Source organism: Ranitomeya variabilis, chromosome 2 (assembly GCF_051348905.1).
Source record: "Ranitomeya variabilis isolate aRanVar5 chromosome 2, aRanVar5.hap1, whole genome shotgun sequence".
In the NCBI taxonomy this organism is placed as follows: domain Eukaryota; kingdom Metazoa; phylum Chordata; class Amphibia; order Anura; family Dendrobatidae; genus Ranitomeya; species Ranitomeya variabilis.
Genome location: NC_135233.1, coordinates 334,994,533 through 335,011,857, shown reverse-complemented (window position 1 = coordinate 335,011,857; position 17,325 = coordinate 334,994,533). Strand labels below are relative to the sequence as shown.

At 43.7% G+C, this 17,325-nt stretch overlaps 1 protein-coding gene across 2 annotated transcripts in view; it reads right to left on the bottom strand.

Moving 5' to 3' along the window:
- Positions 1 to 4,497: 4,497 nt before the first annotated feature.
- IL13RA1 (interleukin 13 receptor subunit alpha 1) overlaps positions 4,498 to 17,325 on the bottom strand; it is a 246,363-nt gene continuing 233,535 nt past the window's right edge. Inside the window, exons 11-12 of one of the 2 annotated variants that reach the window (XM_077285355.1) lie at positions 7,068 to 7,633; positions 4,498 to 5,374 (exon numbers count right to left, since the gene is read on the bottom strand). In XM_077285355.1, the coding sequence (XP_077141470.1) occupies positions 7,547 to 7,633 (87 nt within the window). In that variant the 3' untranslated portion in view covers positions 4,498 to 5,374; positions 7,068 to 7,546. Of the gene's footprint in view, positions 5,375 to 7,067; positions 7,634 to 8,748; positions 8,894 to 17,325 lie in introns of those variants that run through there. The other variant, XM_077285356.1, reaches the window with a different exon arrangement.

The window sequence follows — 17,325 nt, the reverse complement described above, 5'->3', positions numbered from 1 at the left end:
CAAATGTGCCATGTTGTTTAAAGGCCACTTTTTTATCAGGACATCTGAAACACTGCTTAATTGGAAAACTGCAATTATTTCTATCCTTATTCTTAAGATGCATGACTTTTCGATTGTCTTCATTTCCTGCCTTCCATCATTACTGTCACAGTCACAAGAAACCCTGTTACCGAAAACATAATGACAGGTCAATGACTCCAACAAGACCAAGACCCTTCTATCGCTGTCTGATCCGTCCACATCCTGCATTTGTGACAGACAAATAAGAAAGTGCAATTCGTGCAGTTACAGGATGTGCAAATGTTGTGAAAACAGCAGGACTAAAGCTTTGTACCTTTTTGTAAGTCAGAAAATGCAATAACAAACAGAAAATTCAGACTGTAGGATATTTTCTATATAGTAACTTTATTTGCATTAGGAAAAAAAAAATATATAAATAAGTTAAAACATAACACACATTTCCCTGGGATTATATAAAAGGTTACTAAAAAAAAAACAAACGTATCACTTATCCAAGTGATGGGTAATAACTTGCAGGTCGGTGGGTGTCTGATCAATGACACTTTCATTGCTCCAAAGCCCCCCATGCACATGAGATTAAAGTTGGCTGAACGTGATGATATCGGGATCATGTCACAGTCTAATAACTTTGGGGGCTTTTAGGAATCGTGGCGGTGCCAACAGTAGGCTATCCAAGTTATTACCTACCCTGTGGATAACAGTGGGTTCTGCTGACAGTAATGTGGCAGAAGACCTCACCATCATCTGTCGGGAGTTGGAAGGATCCGGTCGTTTAAATTTCAATGGCTGATCCTTTTATTAGGCAGAGAGGTAATCCGCAGCCAGAGGAATCTGGAAATGGCTCTCGGGGAAGATAAAAGGTAGCTGTCTCCGGAGGGCAGTTATCTAATGTGTATGTGGGCCTTAGGGCTCATTCAGATGTCTGATTTTCATGTACAAGTGCAGAGGGCTATCCATATTTGTCACAAATAGCACTCATTTCTGTTATAATCTATGGGGCCATTCACATGTCCAATTTTTTCCTTGCACCAAGTGGTCTGCAGAAAATATCAGAGACCTCTCCGATTTTGATCTAAGGGTCGGATCAAAATCAGAAATGGAAGTGAATGGTTTTGTGAAAAAAAAATCAGGCTGCACTTTAATGACGTCCAAGTGCAGTCCGATTTTCAAGGACTATCTGTATGGAGAAGATTAATTTATTTTTTAATTTCTCCATGTACAAGAAAATCAAATGACACTCATAGCACACTCTGATGAAAATCTGATCCAACTCTGATCAGAATAATTGCCCGATTTTCTCACGTGCAAAAAAAAATTTGACGTCTGAATCTACCCTTAAAGAAATGGCTCTGAAATGCCCCGTTGACTATCTTGGGCAGTCTCAGAAAATGATTGGAGCAGAGTCATGCATGTGTGGCTGCCGCTCCGTTCCGATAGGGAATTTCAGAGCCTCCCGATCTGCAAGTTTTCAACTCTCCTTTGGATATATGATAACTTTATATGATGGGAACAACCTTTTACATAATGTAACATGAGGTAAAAAGATTAAAAAAAAAAAAAACTCACATTGGCATCATGAGATGTGGCACCTGAAAGATTAATGCAATGTACATTTCACATAGTTCATATACAGTAAATATATGTATGCATACACAGATATACATACCAACATATATATACACACACATATATACATATTTATTTGTTTAAACAATAGACTTTCAAACCTTTAAAAACCAGAACAACAGACCATGAGTGCTGCCACGACCGCCCACCAAGAGGAGTGCCAAATTGTGATGCACCAGGGACCTGTTGATGGTGCGGGCATGCGCTGCTGTGATTGACTCACATGTGAGTAGTATCATATAAAAGGGTGATAGGAGAGAGTTAGTGATGAGCGAATATACTCGTTACTCGAGATTTCCCGAGCATGCTCTGGTGACCTCCCGAGTATTTTTTAGTGCTCGGAGATTTCGCTTTTCCTCCCCTCAGCTGAATGATTTACATCTCTTAGCCAGCTTGATTACATGTGGGGATTCCCTAGCAACCAGGCAACCCCCACATGTACGTATGCTGGCTAACAGATGTAAATCATTCAGCTGCGGCAAGAAAAACTAAATCTCCGAGCACTAAAAAATACTCGGAGGACACCAGAGCGTGCTCGAGAAATCTCGAGTAACGAGTATATTCGCTTATCACTAGAGAGAGTATGTGACACACTCCCCTTGAGAAAGCAACAGTGCGAAACGTACGTTAAAAGGCGGTCGTGACAGCACTTATGGTCTGTTGATCTCATCATGGGTAAGCGATTAATTTTGCCTAAATGGACTAGCCGGTTTTAATTAAATTTACCTAGACTTTATATTTATTGGGATTCTGGCCGGTATTATCCGTTTGGCATTGCATAACAACTATTAGTATAGCCGAGGCCAGACCTGACTCACCGCCTCTTTCACTTGATTTATCCTCTTTTCTGAATCCTCATACATGCATCATTTATTTTATGATTCATGTTTTTAAATATTTTTTTGTCTAATAAAATAACGTAACATTTTATTTTGTGTGAGTGGTTTTCATGAATACTCTGTATCCATATGAAGGTTATACTAGTATTCCCCATAATATAATAATTCTGGAACATTATTTCTTATAATCTTACCTTGTGCTGTTCCTCTGTTATTCCTCATGGATATTTATTAATTAACCAAGTTCCATCTTGGTGTTACCAAGTCAAATGACAAGTTTCTTACACGGGATTAATAATAAGAAATACCGCGCTACAAGTGCCTTGAGAGAAATTTCCAATACTACCGTACCTGCTGTCATATAAACCACCTGGTGCACACCCCCAGTATGCGTGCCAAGCAGGTTGCCCTATAAATAATGGTAAATAAGCAGCCCCTCCTTATACTGCGCCTATATATACTTTAATTCTCATACACAATATAAATGTAATAAATGCCTTTTTGCGGGTTTACATACCTCCTAAATTCCAAGTAAGCCTCATTCGTGGAAGGATTGACAGGTAAATTTCCCCTTGTGTGAATAAGATTTGTGGACGGCGTTTGCTAGGCTGCTACAGAGCCAGAGATGTCCCGGCCGGTGGCATCCCTGGTTACACGGAAGAAGAATGGCCGACACTAACAAGCCGCGTGTGACGTCACTGGCCTACGGAGCCTCGCTGAGGTCAACTAACCAACACGTTTCAAAGTGTAACGTACTCCTTCATCAGCAGTGTCGGCCATTCTTCTTCAGTGTAACCAGGGACGCCACCGGCCGGGACGTCTCTGGCTCTGCACGGAATAGCGGTAACCCTCTGTCTACTGCTGTCAGCACTGGGAGGTGCGCGCCCATTCTCTTGAGCACACGGGCAATCGTCCTGCCCTAGCCAGCACCGATGGGTGCAGGTTCATTCCTCGTGATATCTGGAATGTGTTCAGTTCCGTAGCAGCCTAGCCTAAAACGCCGTCCACAAATCTTATTCACACAAGGGGAAACTTACCTGTCAATCCTTCCACGAATGAGGCTTACTTGGAATTTAGGAGTTATAATAAATGCCTTTTTGCGGGTTTACATATTTATATTGTGTATCAGAATTAAAGTATATATAGGCGCAGTATAAGTGTTACTTCTTCGCTTCCACCTGCTCTCTTGCACTCACCTGTCTTCGGCGCCTTGGCGCGCCTCCTTTGCCGCAGGTTCCCGTCCGGCGTCCTCTCATCTGCGTGCGCGCCCGGACTCTGCTTCTCGCCGGCTGTGTGCGCACGCTCGGTTCAGCGCTGTGCGCGTACGTCTCTGAGAGTCTCCCTGCCACTCTATCTTTACCTCTCTTTTCCCTGGAGGACTCCAACCCGGAAATGCTCTCAGCACTGGCCTTATTAGTCCGCCTCTTCCTCCAAACCTTGCCTTGTGATCGTTTGTACTTGCAACTGACCTTGGCCGCACTATTGTCCTGCATCTCATTTCCCTGACCTTGTGCTTCTTACTCATTTCCTTAGGTCCTGTCCTAGTTCCTCATCCAGTCTACCTCCTCGTAGTCCTGCTTGCTTGTCCGCTTTCACAGCACCGTTCCTGCTTCACTCTCCAGCCTGTCCTCAGTTATCTTCCGGATTTGTGCTTCTTTCCTGTACTACTTCATCACCCTGTCTTCCAGCTGCCGTGGCGATAGTCTCTCACGGGTCTGCCCCTAACGCTCCCTGTATAGGGGGCAGTTCCATCTGGTCAGCTCGCCCGTGGGAGGATCGTTGTCACGGTCCAGTGGGTCCACCCCTTTGTTCCTTTACGTCTCCGTCTTTGTCACACTAGTCACAGCAGTAGTAGTTACAGGACTGCACTTGGACGACGTCTGAGTGCAGCCTGATTCTTACAATAAGGAGGGGCTGCTTATTTACCATTATTTATAGGGCAACCTGGTTGGCACGCATATTGGGGGTGTGCACCAGGTGGTTTATATGACCGGTACGGTAGTATTGGAAATTTCTCTCAAGGCACTTGTAGAGCGGTATTTCTTATTATTAATCTAGTTTACCTATTTTTTTGGCAGAAGAGGCACGACTGTCTGATTTACCAGCAGCACTTGTGTGTTTTAAAGTTGTAGCGCCAGTGTATTTATAAAGTTTTATTCACGTTTCTTATATGGTTTGAGGGTAGCTGCAGAGGGTAGTTATTAGTCTGAGTGCAATCCAACAACACACCGGATCACAGTCGGACCAATGTTAGTCTATAGGGCCATGCACCTGTCTGATTTTTTTCCCTCTGTCAGAGTCTATCTGAGGAATAAATCTCAGCAAGCACAATTTGCATCTGATATTCGGATCACACTCGGTCATGCAAGTCACTGAGAGCTTGGGAATACATCGGACTGCACACTGATGACATCGGACCGACACAATGGAGAAGATGGAGAAATTTTGTTTTCCATCTTCTCATCTATGAGAATCAGATCAGAGTGTTATTTGCATAATTGGCCTGATTCTCTTGGATGAGAGAATCTACAGCCATCTGCAGGAGCCCTGACATTGTATCATAAAGTGCTGCCAGCTGATAACACACTTCTTGTTTATTTCTAAGTTTCCAGGGGAAGTAACAGGAACAGCACAATATAGAGTTCTAAGAAAAGATGCTCCAGAACTGTCCCATTTTGAAGAGATGACAGGTCCTCTTTAATAGGTGCAATGTTATTAGAGCTGCTGTACCAGTGCATTTGTTTTGGAATTGGTCTGCTCTAATATGTTTATTATCTCAATATACTGTATCAGTACTCCACATACCCCAGCCGACATAGACCGTGTCTTAGATTTATATACACAAGAACTTGTCCATGGGAGTGTTTGTATGGCACATTGCGTACTGTCTAAGGCCGGGGTCACACATGCGTGTTTTACGGACGTAAGAGCGCAGAAACTACGTCCGTAAAACTCGCATAACATACGGCACAATTATTCTCAATGGGGCTGCTCCTATTAGCCGTATATTACGGTTCAGTATTATACGGCTTTCTACGGCCGTACAAAATCGCAGCATGCTGCGTTTGTCAGCGTATTGCGCAAAAAAATCGCCAATGAAAGTCTATGGGGGCGAGAAAAATACGGATTCCACACGGACCAGCAGTGTGACTTGCGAGAAATACGCAGCGGTGTTAGTGAAAAGTCGGTAATTCAATTGCCGGCTTTTCATTTCTCCTGCACAAACCCGACAGGATATGAGACATGGTTTACATATAGTAAACCATCTCATATCCCCTTTTTTTTGCATATTCCACACTACTAATGTTAGTAGTGTGTATGTGCAAAATTTGGGTGCTGTAGCTGCTAAAATAAAGGGTTAAATAGCGGAAAAAATTGGCGTGGGCTCCCGCGCAATTTTATCCGCCGGAATGGTAAAGCCAGTGACTGAGAGCAGATATTAATAGCCAGGAGAGGGTCCATGGTTATTGGCCCCCCCGTGGCTAAAAACATCTGCCCCCAGCCACCCCAGAAAAGGCACATCTGGAAGATGCGCCTATTCTGGCACTTGGCCACTCTCTTCCCACTCCCTGTAGCGGTGGAATATGGGGTAATGAAGGGTTAATGCCACCTTGCTATTGTAAGGTGACATTAAGCCAGATTAATAATGGAGAGACGTCAATTATGACACCTATCCATTATTAATCCAATTGTTTGAAAGGGTTAAAAAACACACACACACATGATTTAAAAGTATTTTAATGAAATAAACAGCGGTTGTTGTAATAATTTATTGTTCTCTCAATCCATTTCCAGGCCCTCGCTTGGCAAAATAATAAACGCACAAGATACATACCTTCAGATGTCAGATCACGTCCAACGAAGTAATCCATCTGAAGGGGTTAATAATATTACAGAATGTGCCAGAATAGGCGCATCTTCCAGATGTGCCTTTTCTGGGGTGGCTGGGGGCAGATGTTTGTAGCCACGGGGGGGCCAATAACCATGGACCCTCTCCTGGCTATTAATATCTGCCCTCAGTCACTGGCTTTACCATTCTGGCGGAGAAAATTGCGCGGGAGCCCACGCCAATTTTTTCCGCCATTTAACCCTTTATTTTAGCAGCTACAGCGCTGAAATTTTGCACATACACACTACTAACATTAGTAGTATGGAATATGCAAAAAAAAATGGGGATATGAGATGGTTTACTGTATGTAAACCATGTCTCATATCCTGTCGGGTTTGTGCAGGAGAAATGAAAAGCCGGCAATTGAATTACCGACTTTTCACAGCTATCGTGCTGAATGAAATCTAAATACAGAATATATATATATGTGTCTCAATGACATATATATATACTGTATATATGTTTTCCCGAACATTTGAGCACATAAATCCATTAGATGTCGGTTTTGCAAGCCTGCGCGAAAATCTCGCAGTACGGATGCCATACGGATTACATACGGAGGATGCCATGCGCAAAATACGCTGACACACCCTGACTACGGATCAATATTTTGGGAACATTTCTCCGTATTACGGCTGTAGTACGGACGTATAATACGTGGCGTATTGTCTTACGCCAAGTGTGACTCCAGCCTAACATTGGGCTTTGTACCTTTTTAGCTACTTTCTAAGATCCGGGTTCCAGAATGTGACTTGTCGCACCAGATGTTGGAACGTCCGCAGTGGCGTAACTTGAAACTCATGGGCTCTGATGCAAAAGCTTCAATGGGGCCCCCAAATATTTTAAATCTTTAACAGCAATAGTCTTTTTCTATAGGCCAAAGGGACTTTTAGGGCTCCCTAGGCTCCAGGGCCCTAAAAGTTGCAACCCCTGCAGCTGTTGTAGTTACACCCCGGGCATCCGTACTTACGGTAGGTAACTTTACAATGCAAGTCTTTTTCACCAGCAGCTGCCTATCTTCTAGGCGATACAATATGATGAGTGTCACTTGGTTCAATAGGTTCCGCTTTCAACAAAACAACTAAAATGTTAACATCTCGTTTTCATATTTTCCATTTTACCAAATACGAAACAAAACAACAAAAAAAGTCAATCAAAATTGAATTTGTTTTTAAGCTTCAAGCAAAGACACTGGACTGATATCCTTGTTCTCTGGTGCCTCACAGATATGTGCAGGTCGTTCACTCTTGAGCCAATTCTGAAGAGAAGAAAAAAAGAGGTTTCCAACATTGATGCATCTTGTTGTGAGTAGTCACTGTTTCATTATTGATCAACATATTATATTTATTACAATGATTAGAAATAATGTTTAGGTTTTAACTTACAAATACTGAAGAAACATTGACCAAATATAAGGATGTGCAAACAAGAAGGGCCCAAGTGCACAACTATTCACGTCCCCCTTACATCATTTTTAGCATAGGCATATTTTGTAGCACATCATTTTTAACCCATTAACGTCCAATGATGGGCAGTGTCCGTCATTGAATGCCTCCCCGTGTTTGTTGCGGGCTCTGGCGATGAGCCCGCACCTTTTCTGGCGCATGACAGCTGAACTGATCAGCTGACATGTGCCTCTAACAGCCGCGGGTGGAATAGCGATCTACCCATGGCTGTTAACATGTTAAATGCCGCTGTCAAACTCTGATAGTGGCATTTAACATGCACACGCAGGAAGCGTGTCATTACCTCCTCCCATCGGCACCTGTGTCACATGACCACGGGTCGCCGATGGGTTGGCATGACAGCCCGGGGTCAGCAGGAGAGCCCTGTGGTTGTCATAGCTGGATTACTATGAGCGCCGCCCAGCGGTCGGCACTCATAGCAAGTGAGCATTTATGCTACATAGAGCAGGGCTGCAAAAAATAAGCCCTCACCCGGCCCCAGATCCCAAAAAATGGAGATGCTATGGCTCTCGGGAAATTGCAACTTTTTTTGGGGGGGAATTTTTATTACCACTTAAATAAAAAAGAACCTAGACATGTTTGGTGTCTATGAACTCATAATGACCTGGAGAATCATAATTTTAGGTCAGTTTTAGCATTTAGTGAAAATGGTTAAAAAAAAATCCAAAAAACAATTGTGGAATTGCGCTTTTTTTGCAATTTCACCGCATTTTTTAATTTTTTCCCATTTACATAATATGGTAAAATCAATGGTACCATTCAAAAGTACAACTTGTCCTGCAAAAAACAAGCCCTGAAATGGCCATATTGACGGAAAAATTAAAAAGCTATGGCTCTGGGAAGAGGGGGAGCAAAGAATGGAAACGCAAAAACGGAAATACCCCTGGTCCTTAAGGGGTTAAATTACCTGCCTCAACCTCTGAGATCTGTTCACACACCTTGCAGAAATTTTTTCCATGCATCTGAAAGTGGTTGTTTCTGTACTATGGGCGTGGATTAATGCAGGCCTCATTCAGATAAATAGGATAGTCATAGAAATGTCTAAATTAAATCTGTTGAGTGAGAGCACATTTTTAAAACCATGTAAATTTTAGGCTACTTTCACACTAGCGTTTTTGGCTGTACGTCGCAATGCGCCGTTTAGGAGAAAAAACGCATCCTGCAAAGTTGTCTGCAGGATGCGTTTTTTCCCCATAGACTAACACTAGCGATGCATTGCGACGTATAGCCACACGTCGCAACCGTCGTGCGACGGTTGCATCGTGTTTTGGCGGACTGTCGGCACAAAAAAACGTTACATGTAACTTTTTTTGTGCATCGAGTCCGCCATTTTCGACCACGCATGCGCGGCCGAAACTCCGCCCCCTCCTCCCCGGACCTTACAATGGGGCAGCGGAAGCGTCGTAAGACTGCTTCCGCTGCCCACGTCGGGCATTTATTTCACAGTATGCGTCGGTACGTCTAACATTCTGGCACTGATTTATTTGTTAATGAAACTTTGTAACAATTGAGGCTTTGGGGTTTTTTTTCTGATAAAGGGCAACACATCTTCCATATTATTCCACATAACCAATTGTGACTCTACAGTATAAACGGTATATGCCCACACATAGTAGCAGGAATGTATATATACTGCTCAAAAAAATAACGGGAACACTTAAACAACAGAATATAACTCAAAGTAAATCAAACTTCTGTGAAATTAAACTGTCCACTTAGGAAGCAACACTGATTGACAATCAATTTCACATGCTGTTGTGCAAATGGAATAGACAACAGATGGAAATTATTGGCAATTATCAAGACACCCTCAATAAAGGAGTGGTTCTGCAGGTGGGGACCACAGACCACATCTCAGTACCAATGCTTTCTGGCTGATGTTTTGGTCACTTTTGAATGTTGGTTGTGCTTTCACACTCGTGGTAGCATGAGACGGACTCTACAACCCACACAAGTGGCTCAGGTAGTGCAGCTCATCCATGATGGCACATCAATGCGAGCTGTGGCAAGAAGGTTTGCTGTGTCTGTCAGCGTAGTGTCCAGAGGCTGGAGGCGCTACCAGGAGACAGGCCAGTACACCAGGAGACATGGAGGGGGCCGTAGGAGGGCAACAACCTAGCTGCAGGACCGCTGTTATGATCCTAGTGGCTTAGGATCACAAATCTAACCAGCTAAGTAGAAGATAATAGGACGAGCTCTGGGGATGTGGTAACTGGACTAACCGCAAACCTGATCCTAACCGCACACACTATAGGCAGCCGTGGAACGTTTCCTGAAATCCTAGACGTCTCTTCACGGCCTGAGAAACTGACTACCCCTAAAGAGAAAGTAAAAACCTCACTTGCCTCAGAGAAATAACCCCAGAGATATAGAAGCCCCCCACAAATAATAACGGTGAGTTAAGAGGAAAAGACAAACACAGAGATGAAACAGGTTAAGCAAATGAGGCCCGCTAATGCTAGATAGCAGAAAATAGCAAGGGATCTGTGCGGTCAGTATAAAACCCTATGCAAAAATATCCACGCAGAGAATGCGAGAACCCCCACACCAACTAACGATGTGGGGGGAGCAACTCAGCACCCCAGAGCACCAGCAAGCAGGGAAATCACATATTAGCAAGCTGGACAAAACTCATCATATACTAGGAAACATCTTGAACACAGATGAGCAAAAATAAGCAAACCAAACTTAGCTTCTCTTGGAGAGACTGATAACGGATGTAGACAGGAGCAATCAGAATAGCACTGAATACAACGACAACAGGCAAGGAATGAAGGACCAGGTGGATTAAATAGGAAACCTAACTAGCAGATGACGAAACAGCTGATCCTGCCAGAAACCTGCAAAATAACAAAAAGAGCCACCAGGGGGAGCCCAAAGAGAGAACTCACACAGTACCACTCACGACCACAGGAGGGAGCCCGGAAACAGAGTTCACAACAGACCGCTACCTCAGCCTTTGTGCAAGGAGGAACAGGAGGAGCACTGCCAGAGCCCTGCTGCAAAATGACCTCCAGCAGGCCACAAATGTGCATGTTTCTGCACAAACGGTTAGAAACCGACTCCATGAGGATGGTCTGAGTGCCCGACGTCCACAGATGGGGGGTTGTACTCACAGCCCAACACCATGCAGGATGCTAGGCATTTGCCACAGAACACCAGGATTGGCAAATTTGCCACTGGCGCCCTGTGCTCTTCACAGATGAAAGCAGGTTCACACTGAGCACATGTGACACGTGACAGAGTCTGGAGAAGCCATGGACAGAGATCTGCTGCCTGCAACATCCTTCAGCATGACCAGTTCGGCATTGGGTCAGTAATGGTGTGGCGTGGCATTTCTTTGGAGGGCCGCACAACCCTCCAGTAAGAGGTAGCCTGACTGCCATTAGGTACTGAGATGAGATCCTCAGACCCCTTGTCAGACCATATGCTGGTGCGATTGGTCCTGGCTTCCTCCTAATGCAGGACAATGCCAGACCTTATGTGGCTGGAGTGTGTCAGCAGTTCCTGCAAGATGAAGGCATTGAAGCAATAGACTGGCCTACCCGTTCCCCAGACCTGAATCCGATTGAACACATCTGGGACATCATGTTTCCCACCATCCACCAACGTCACGTTGCACCACAGACTGTCCATAAGTTGGCGGATGCTTTAGTCCAGGTCTGAGAGGAGATCCCTCAGGAGACCATCTGCCGCCTCATCAGGAGCATTAGACAAAACTATTGAATGAACAACCCAGTCTGAATCAATATATATATATATATATATAATCATAAATCTGATAATATTAATACACCAGGGTGCCTACCAATAGAACGCAGAAAGTGGAAACCACTCAACCCAAGAAACAAACCAATCACCAAAGCACGGATACACCAAGAGGTCCAAATAGGATCAAGAATATTCTTTTATTGAGCAATGATACAATAATATTACAAAGATAATTTTTTTACATTAAAATACAAAAAATTACAAAAAATTACAGTATAGTATACAAAGAATGTGCAGCACGGACGGCATATAACCATAAATATGTGGATACCACTATGCACAATAAATCTCCTGTATTTGTGCAAGGTAAAATACTCCCCCCTATAAGGGGTATACTGATTGCCTGAGAATGAGTGAGTAAAAAAAATTTTTTTTGAAAAAATATACATATAAAACCATCAAATAATGTGCAATATCTGCAAAAGTGCGATGAAAAAAAGAGAGGTATAGTATTCCATGGCAGAAGATAATATAATCCTGCAATGTGTCCAAATTCACAAAGTGCAAAGTGCTGAAGGCCAGAAAAAAAGTTCCCAGGAAACGAAGTAATTGGTTAGTATTACTTAAGGGTACCGTGCCAGACAGGCATGCACATTCACGCCCGACGCGCGTTTCGGAATGAAATTCCTTCGTCAGGGGGTGGTGTTAAGGTATACTGCATGTGTTTTTATAGTGCGCGCAAAAAATCTTTCCGGGTCAGAGTTGGTATATGCGCACTGAGATTTTCATCCAGGCACATAGCCAATAATGTCAGCCTGGGCATCGTCGGCGCATGCGCGGCCAAATGAAACCGGAACCTTCAGACTCCCACACCGCGACACCGGACGTACAGGAAGGTAACCCGACATTACCAAGGTAATCGAAATGCAGAGAGAGTCCGAGATCCCAGACACCGGCCCCACATGCGCAATGACCAGGATGTCCACCATGAGCGGTGCAGGCATCACCTCAACGTATAAGGTGCAATCTATATATATAATTGTCTAAGGGTTTTTCCGTCTGTCTGTCTGTCTGTCTGTCTGTCCTGGAAATCCCGCGTCTCTGATTGGTCGAGGCCGCCAGGCCTCGACCAATCAGAGACGGGCACAGCATGGCGACGATAATAATAATAATAATAATAATTTTATTTATATAGCGCCAACATATTCCGCAGCGCTTTACAACTTATAGAGGGGACTTATACAGACAACAGACATTACAGCATAACAGAAATCACAGTTCAAAACAGATACCAGGAGGAATGAGGGCCCTGCTGCTCGCAAGCTTACAACCTATGAGGAAAAGGGGAGACACAAGAGGTGGATGGTAACAATTGCTTTAGTTATTTGGACCAGCCATAGTGTAAGGCTCGGGTGTTCATGTAAAGCTGCATGAACCAGTTAACTGCCTAAGTATGTAACAGTACAGACACAGAGGCTATTAACTGCATAAAGTGTATGACGATGATGTCATAATGGAAATCCCGCGTCTCTGATTGGTCGAGGCCGCCAGGCCTCGACCAATCAGCGAAGGGCACAGTATCGACGTAGATGTCATAATGGTTGCCATGGCGATGATGATGTCATAAAGGTTGCCTCGACCAATCAGCGACGGGCACAGTCTGCCGCGAATTCTGGAATCATCATTGTCCATATACTTACGGGGACATGCATATTCTAGAATACCCGATGCGTTAGAATCGGGCCACAATCTAGTATTAGTATATTAACTAAGGAGGAAAAAAGGTCGGGGAACTAATATCTAAAAATGCAAATAATTAGAATATATTATGCCACATAATGCACCATGAAAGAAGAAACATATAATTTCAGTATCCCTACCATATAACTGTGCAAAGAGTCAAAATGCACAAAAAAATACCCAAGATGCACATGCATCAGGGAGCTCTGAATGTGTAAATAAAAATATAACATAAAATTGAGAAAGAAATATATATTCCAACTCCCCATATATTACCAATTTACTCATAGAGAAATAAACAACTATTCATATGTGTCAGAGTGCTCCGACTATGTGATCAGATTACATTCAAAGTAAATACGGTTCAGGTATATAATGTTGAATAATCTTCTTCTCTTCATTCAAGGCATGAAGCAACTCCATCATGATTATCTGGTTATTGTCAATAGCCATCACATGATAATTCCTCCGTATAATTGGGGGTCATCCAATTATCAAGATTCGGCCCACCGCTGTATTAGACGAAAATCCACAGATGGAATATGAGGTAAGTATTAAAAAACCTAAATAGTATAAGACAATTAAAAACAACACAGTTAAAATCACCTAAAAACCAAAAGATCAAAATGTTATAAAACAATAAAAAGGGCTACAAGAAGGGGGCAAAGCTAATATTTTCATTAAGGCCATAGGGGGAAATGGTTTCCAACAACCAGATCCATTTCGTTTCCATCTGGGCTAAGGGTATACTTATTTTTCCTTCCCTTTCCCTGGTTTCAAGCATGTCTATACCGATCACTTTCAACAATGTAGAATCACAATCATGATGACTTTTAAAATGTTTGGGGATCGTTTTTAACAAGGACACATCTTCCACCTCCTTTGCCGCTTGTATTCCTAAGACATGCTCCCGTATCCGTATTTTTAATTTGCGTGTCGTGAGTCCCACGTATATAAGTGAGCATGGGCACGTGGCGTAATAAATTACCACACTCGAATTACAGCTTATTGCATGTTTGATTCTATATGTAGCCGTTTTTTTGGAATTTGAAAAAGATTGTGCTCTTAAAATGTTCGGACACGCCACGCATTTCCCACAGGGTTTACATCCTTTTGGAGGCTTGAATTTAGACAGGAAGGAAGATGCCGTATATGTATAGTGGCTTTTTACCAGGTGGTCTCTAAGATTTTTGGATCTTCTATACGTAATATTCGGTTTCTCCCCTATATACTTTGATAATATCGGATCCGCCTGTAAGATTGACCAAGATTTGGCCATATAGAATCTCATAAGATCAGACTGGCCGTGATATGTTGTAATAAACCGTACAATCTGCTCCGAGTCTGAAGGTTTAACAGAGTACAAGGCCTGATGCCTTGTCACATGTTTAGCTCTGTTATATGCTCTCTTAATTGACCGTTTGCTATAACCACGGTCTGCAAATCTTTTACAAAGATCCTTAGCCTGTTCCTCAAAGTCAGAGTCTTCAGAGCTGGGCTTTTCAATACTATAAAAAATCTTACCTACAAAAGAACTCGATCCTGGTGGAACAGAGCTTTCCTAGAAAACTATGTGCAAAAACAACTCATACCAAGAGGTCTAAGAATTCACGTTACCCCGTCATTTGTGATGGATGATGAAGACTTTATAAAAAGCTGGGAAGGGATATGTAACGAGACCTCAAAAAGACTAATGGAGTTGTTAATTAAATATAATGTGGGAGTTGTGTCTAAAATTGATCTCCTATTGGAGGAGGCAGTTACCAAAGCTAAGTCAAACCTCCCTATGGAAAAATTTCAATCAATAGATTCTCAATTAGAGAAATTCATTGATCAATGGGTTAAGGATATTAGGATTAAACAAACGAATAAACTCATGAGAGATCAGAAGGATTTTTCCAGCGGGAAAATCTATAGGTGGCGAAAAAATCAACAGAATGTGAACACCAATGATCGGAATCCATCTATCTCATCAAATCAGCCTGTATGCGATGTATCTGGTGCCTCCTCCTCCGCCTTATCTATTGCTTCAATGAATTCAACTCCGAAACGCAAGAGAGAACTACGCTATGCACCAACAAAACGCACCTATAATTATTCAACTGAAGACTATAGGAATAAAAATGCTCTAAAGGTAATTAATCTGAGTTCTCACATATTTTCGGATGTTGAAATTAATATTTTGTGCAGGGGACTGATGGTTCTGTCCATCTGCACAATTTGACAGGTTCACGGCGATTAAGGATTTAAACCTTTTCGCTAGAAAGCTTATTTTCAAACGTTTCTTTCACAATGAAAATTTATTTCAAATGTTTCCCACAGAGGCGGAGCAGGAGGCACTAGCAGCCCTGACTGAATTGGCACAGGAACAGGATGAACCTCAGGGAGGTAAGGTCCCTGAATGTATTAGGCCACGATCTCGCAGATTCCCACCTTTGTCAGCCTGTCCCACTGTAGATGTGTTTGTTAAAACAGTGAGTAAAGACTTTGAGAATATTCCCCGTTATCCAGAAATTGACAATTTAAACAAAGAAGAGAAACTTGGACTCAAAAGATTACAAGAACTGGATGATGTGATAATTAAGCCGGCTGACAAGGGTGGGAATGTGGTGATCTGGCCGAAGTCACTATACGAGACTGAAGCTTTCAGACAATTGAGGGATAGGGTATGCCAGGGCCTGACTGGCCACAGGGCATTTCTGGCAAATGCCAGAAGGGCCGGTCCTTGTAATGGGCCGCAAGAGATATCGCCCCTTCAGCATTGTCAGTGGGAGTTCACTTCAGCAGCCAGCACGCCAGCCGGCATTTGCTTGCCTTGCGCACTTGATCGCGCTGCACTAGAAAGGAGGAAGTGGGCGGCTGATGTCCTGAGACCTGATCACTACTGCTGCAGTGAGGTAACATAGAACAGGATGGGGGACCACGCTGTGCTGCTTCGGCCATGCCTCCCACTACAGCTTGTGATCAGGCCATCAGACCGCCCACTTCTTCCTGTCTAGTGCGGCGACAGGGCATGAAAGTATTTACATTGAAGATGTCCCTGATAGCAGTGACAGAACATAGGGAGACTGCAGCAGTAAGTTTCTGTGTAGACGGGGACAGAGGACGGGTAGAAGCCTGCTCACGGTGGCGGTGCCACTGGTTGGGTGGGGGTGCAAATATTTTTCTATACATTGATTTTTTTTTTTTCTTTGCTGCGCCGGGTTCAGCCATTCAAAAAAGGGGCGTGCCATGCTGGAGAAGAACACTGGCCAATGAGCATCAGATTGATAGAAGAGCTGATTGGCCAGTGCTCCTGTCCCCCTGCACTGGGCGCCTCTGAGGGAGAGAGCCTGCAATCAAGCTGCAAGGTCAGCCATATCTACCTGTGTGTGCTCCGAGGGACAGATAGAGAAGCAGCTCAGTTCCTCATGGTCACATCTCCTGCTCTCGTCCACAGCCCCGACAGAGAAGGAGAGAGCGGGGGAGGTGCTGGGAAAGTGAATGCTGTGAGCAGAAGGAGCTGCACATGTATAGTGGCCTCTCCTGCAGCACAGAGGAGTGTGTGGTATCTGTAGTGTGTGTGTGGGGTATCTGTAGTGTGTGTGTGTGTGTGGGGTATCTGTAGTGTGTGTGTGTGTGGGGGGTATCTGTGGTGTGTGTGTGGGGTGTATCTGTAGTGTGTGTGTGTGTGTGGGGTATCTGTAGTGTGTGTGTGTGGGGTATCTGTAGTGTGTGTGTGTGTGTGTGTGTGTGGGGTATCTGTAGTGTGTGTGGGGGGTATCTGTAGTGTGTGTGTGTGGGGTATCTGTAGTGTGTGGGGGGGGTATCTGTAGTGTGTGTGTGTGGGGTATCTGTAGTGTGTGTGTGGTATCTAGTGTGTGTGGTATCTGTAGTGTGTGTGTGTGGTATCTGTAGTGTGTGTGTGTGTGTGGGGTATCTGTAGTGTGTGTGTGTGTGTGGGGTATCTGTAGTGTGTGTGTGTGGGGTATCTAGTGTGTGGGGGGGTATCTGTAGTGTGTGGGGGGGTATCTGTAGTGTGTGTGTGTGTGGG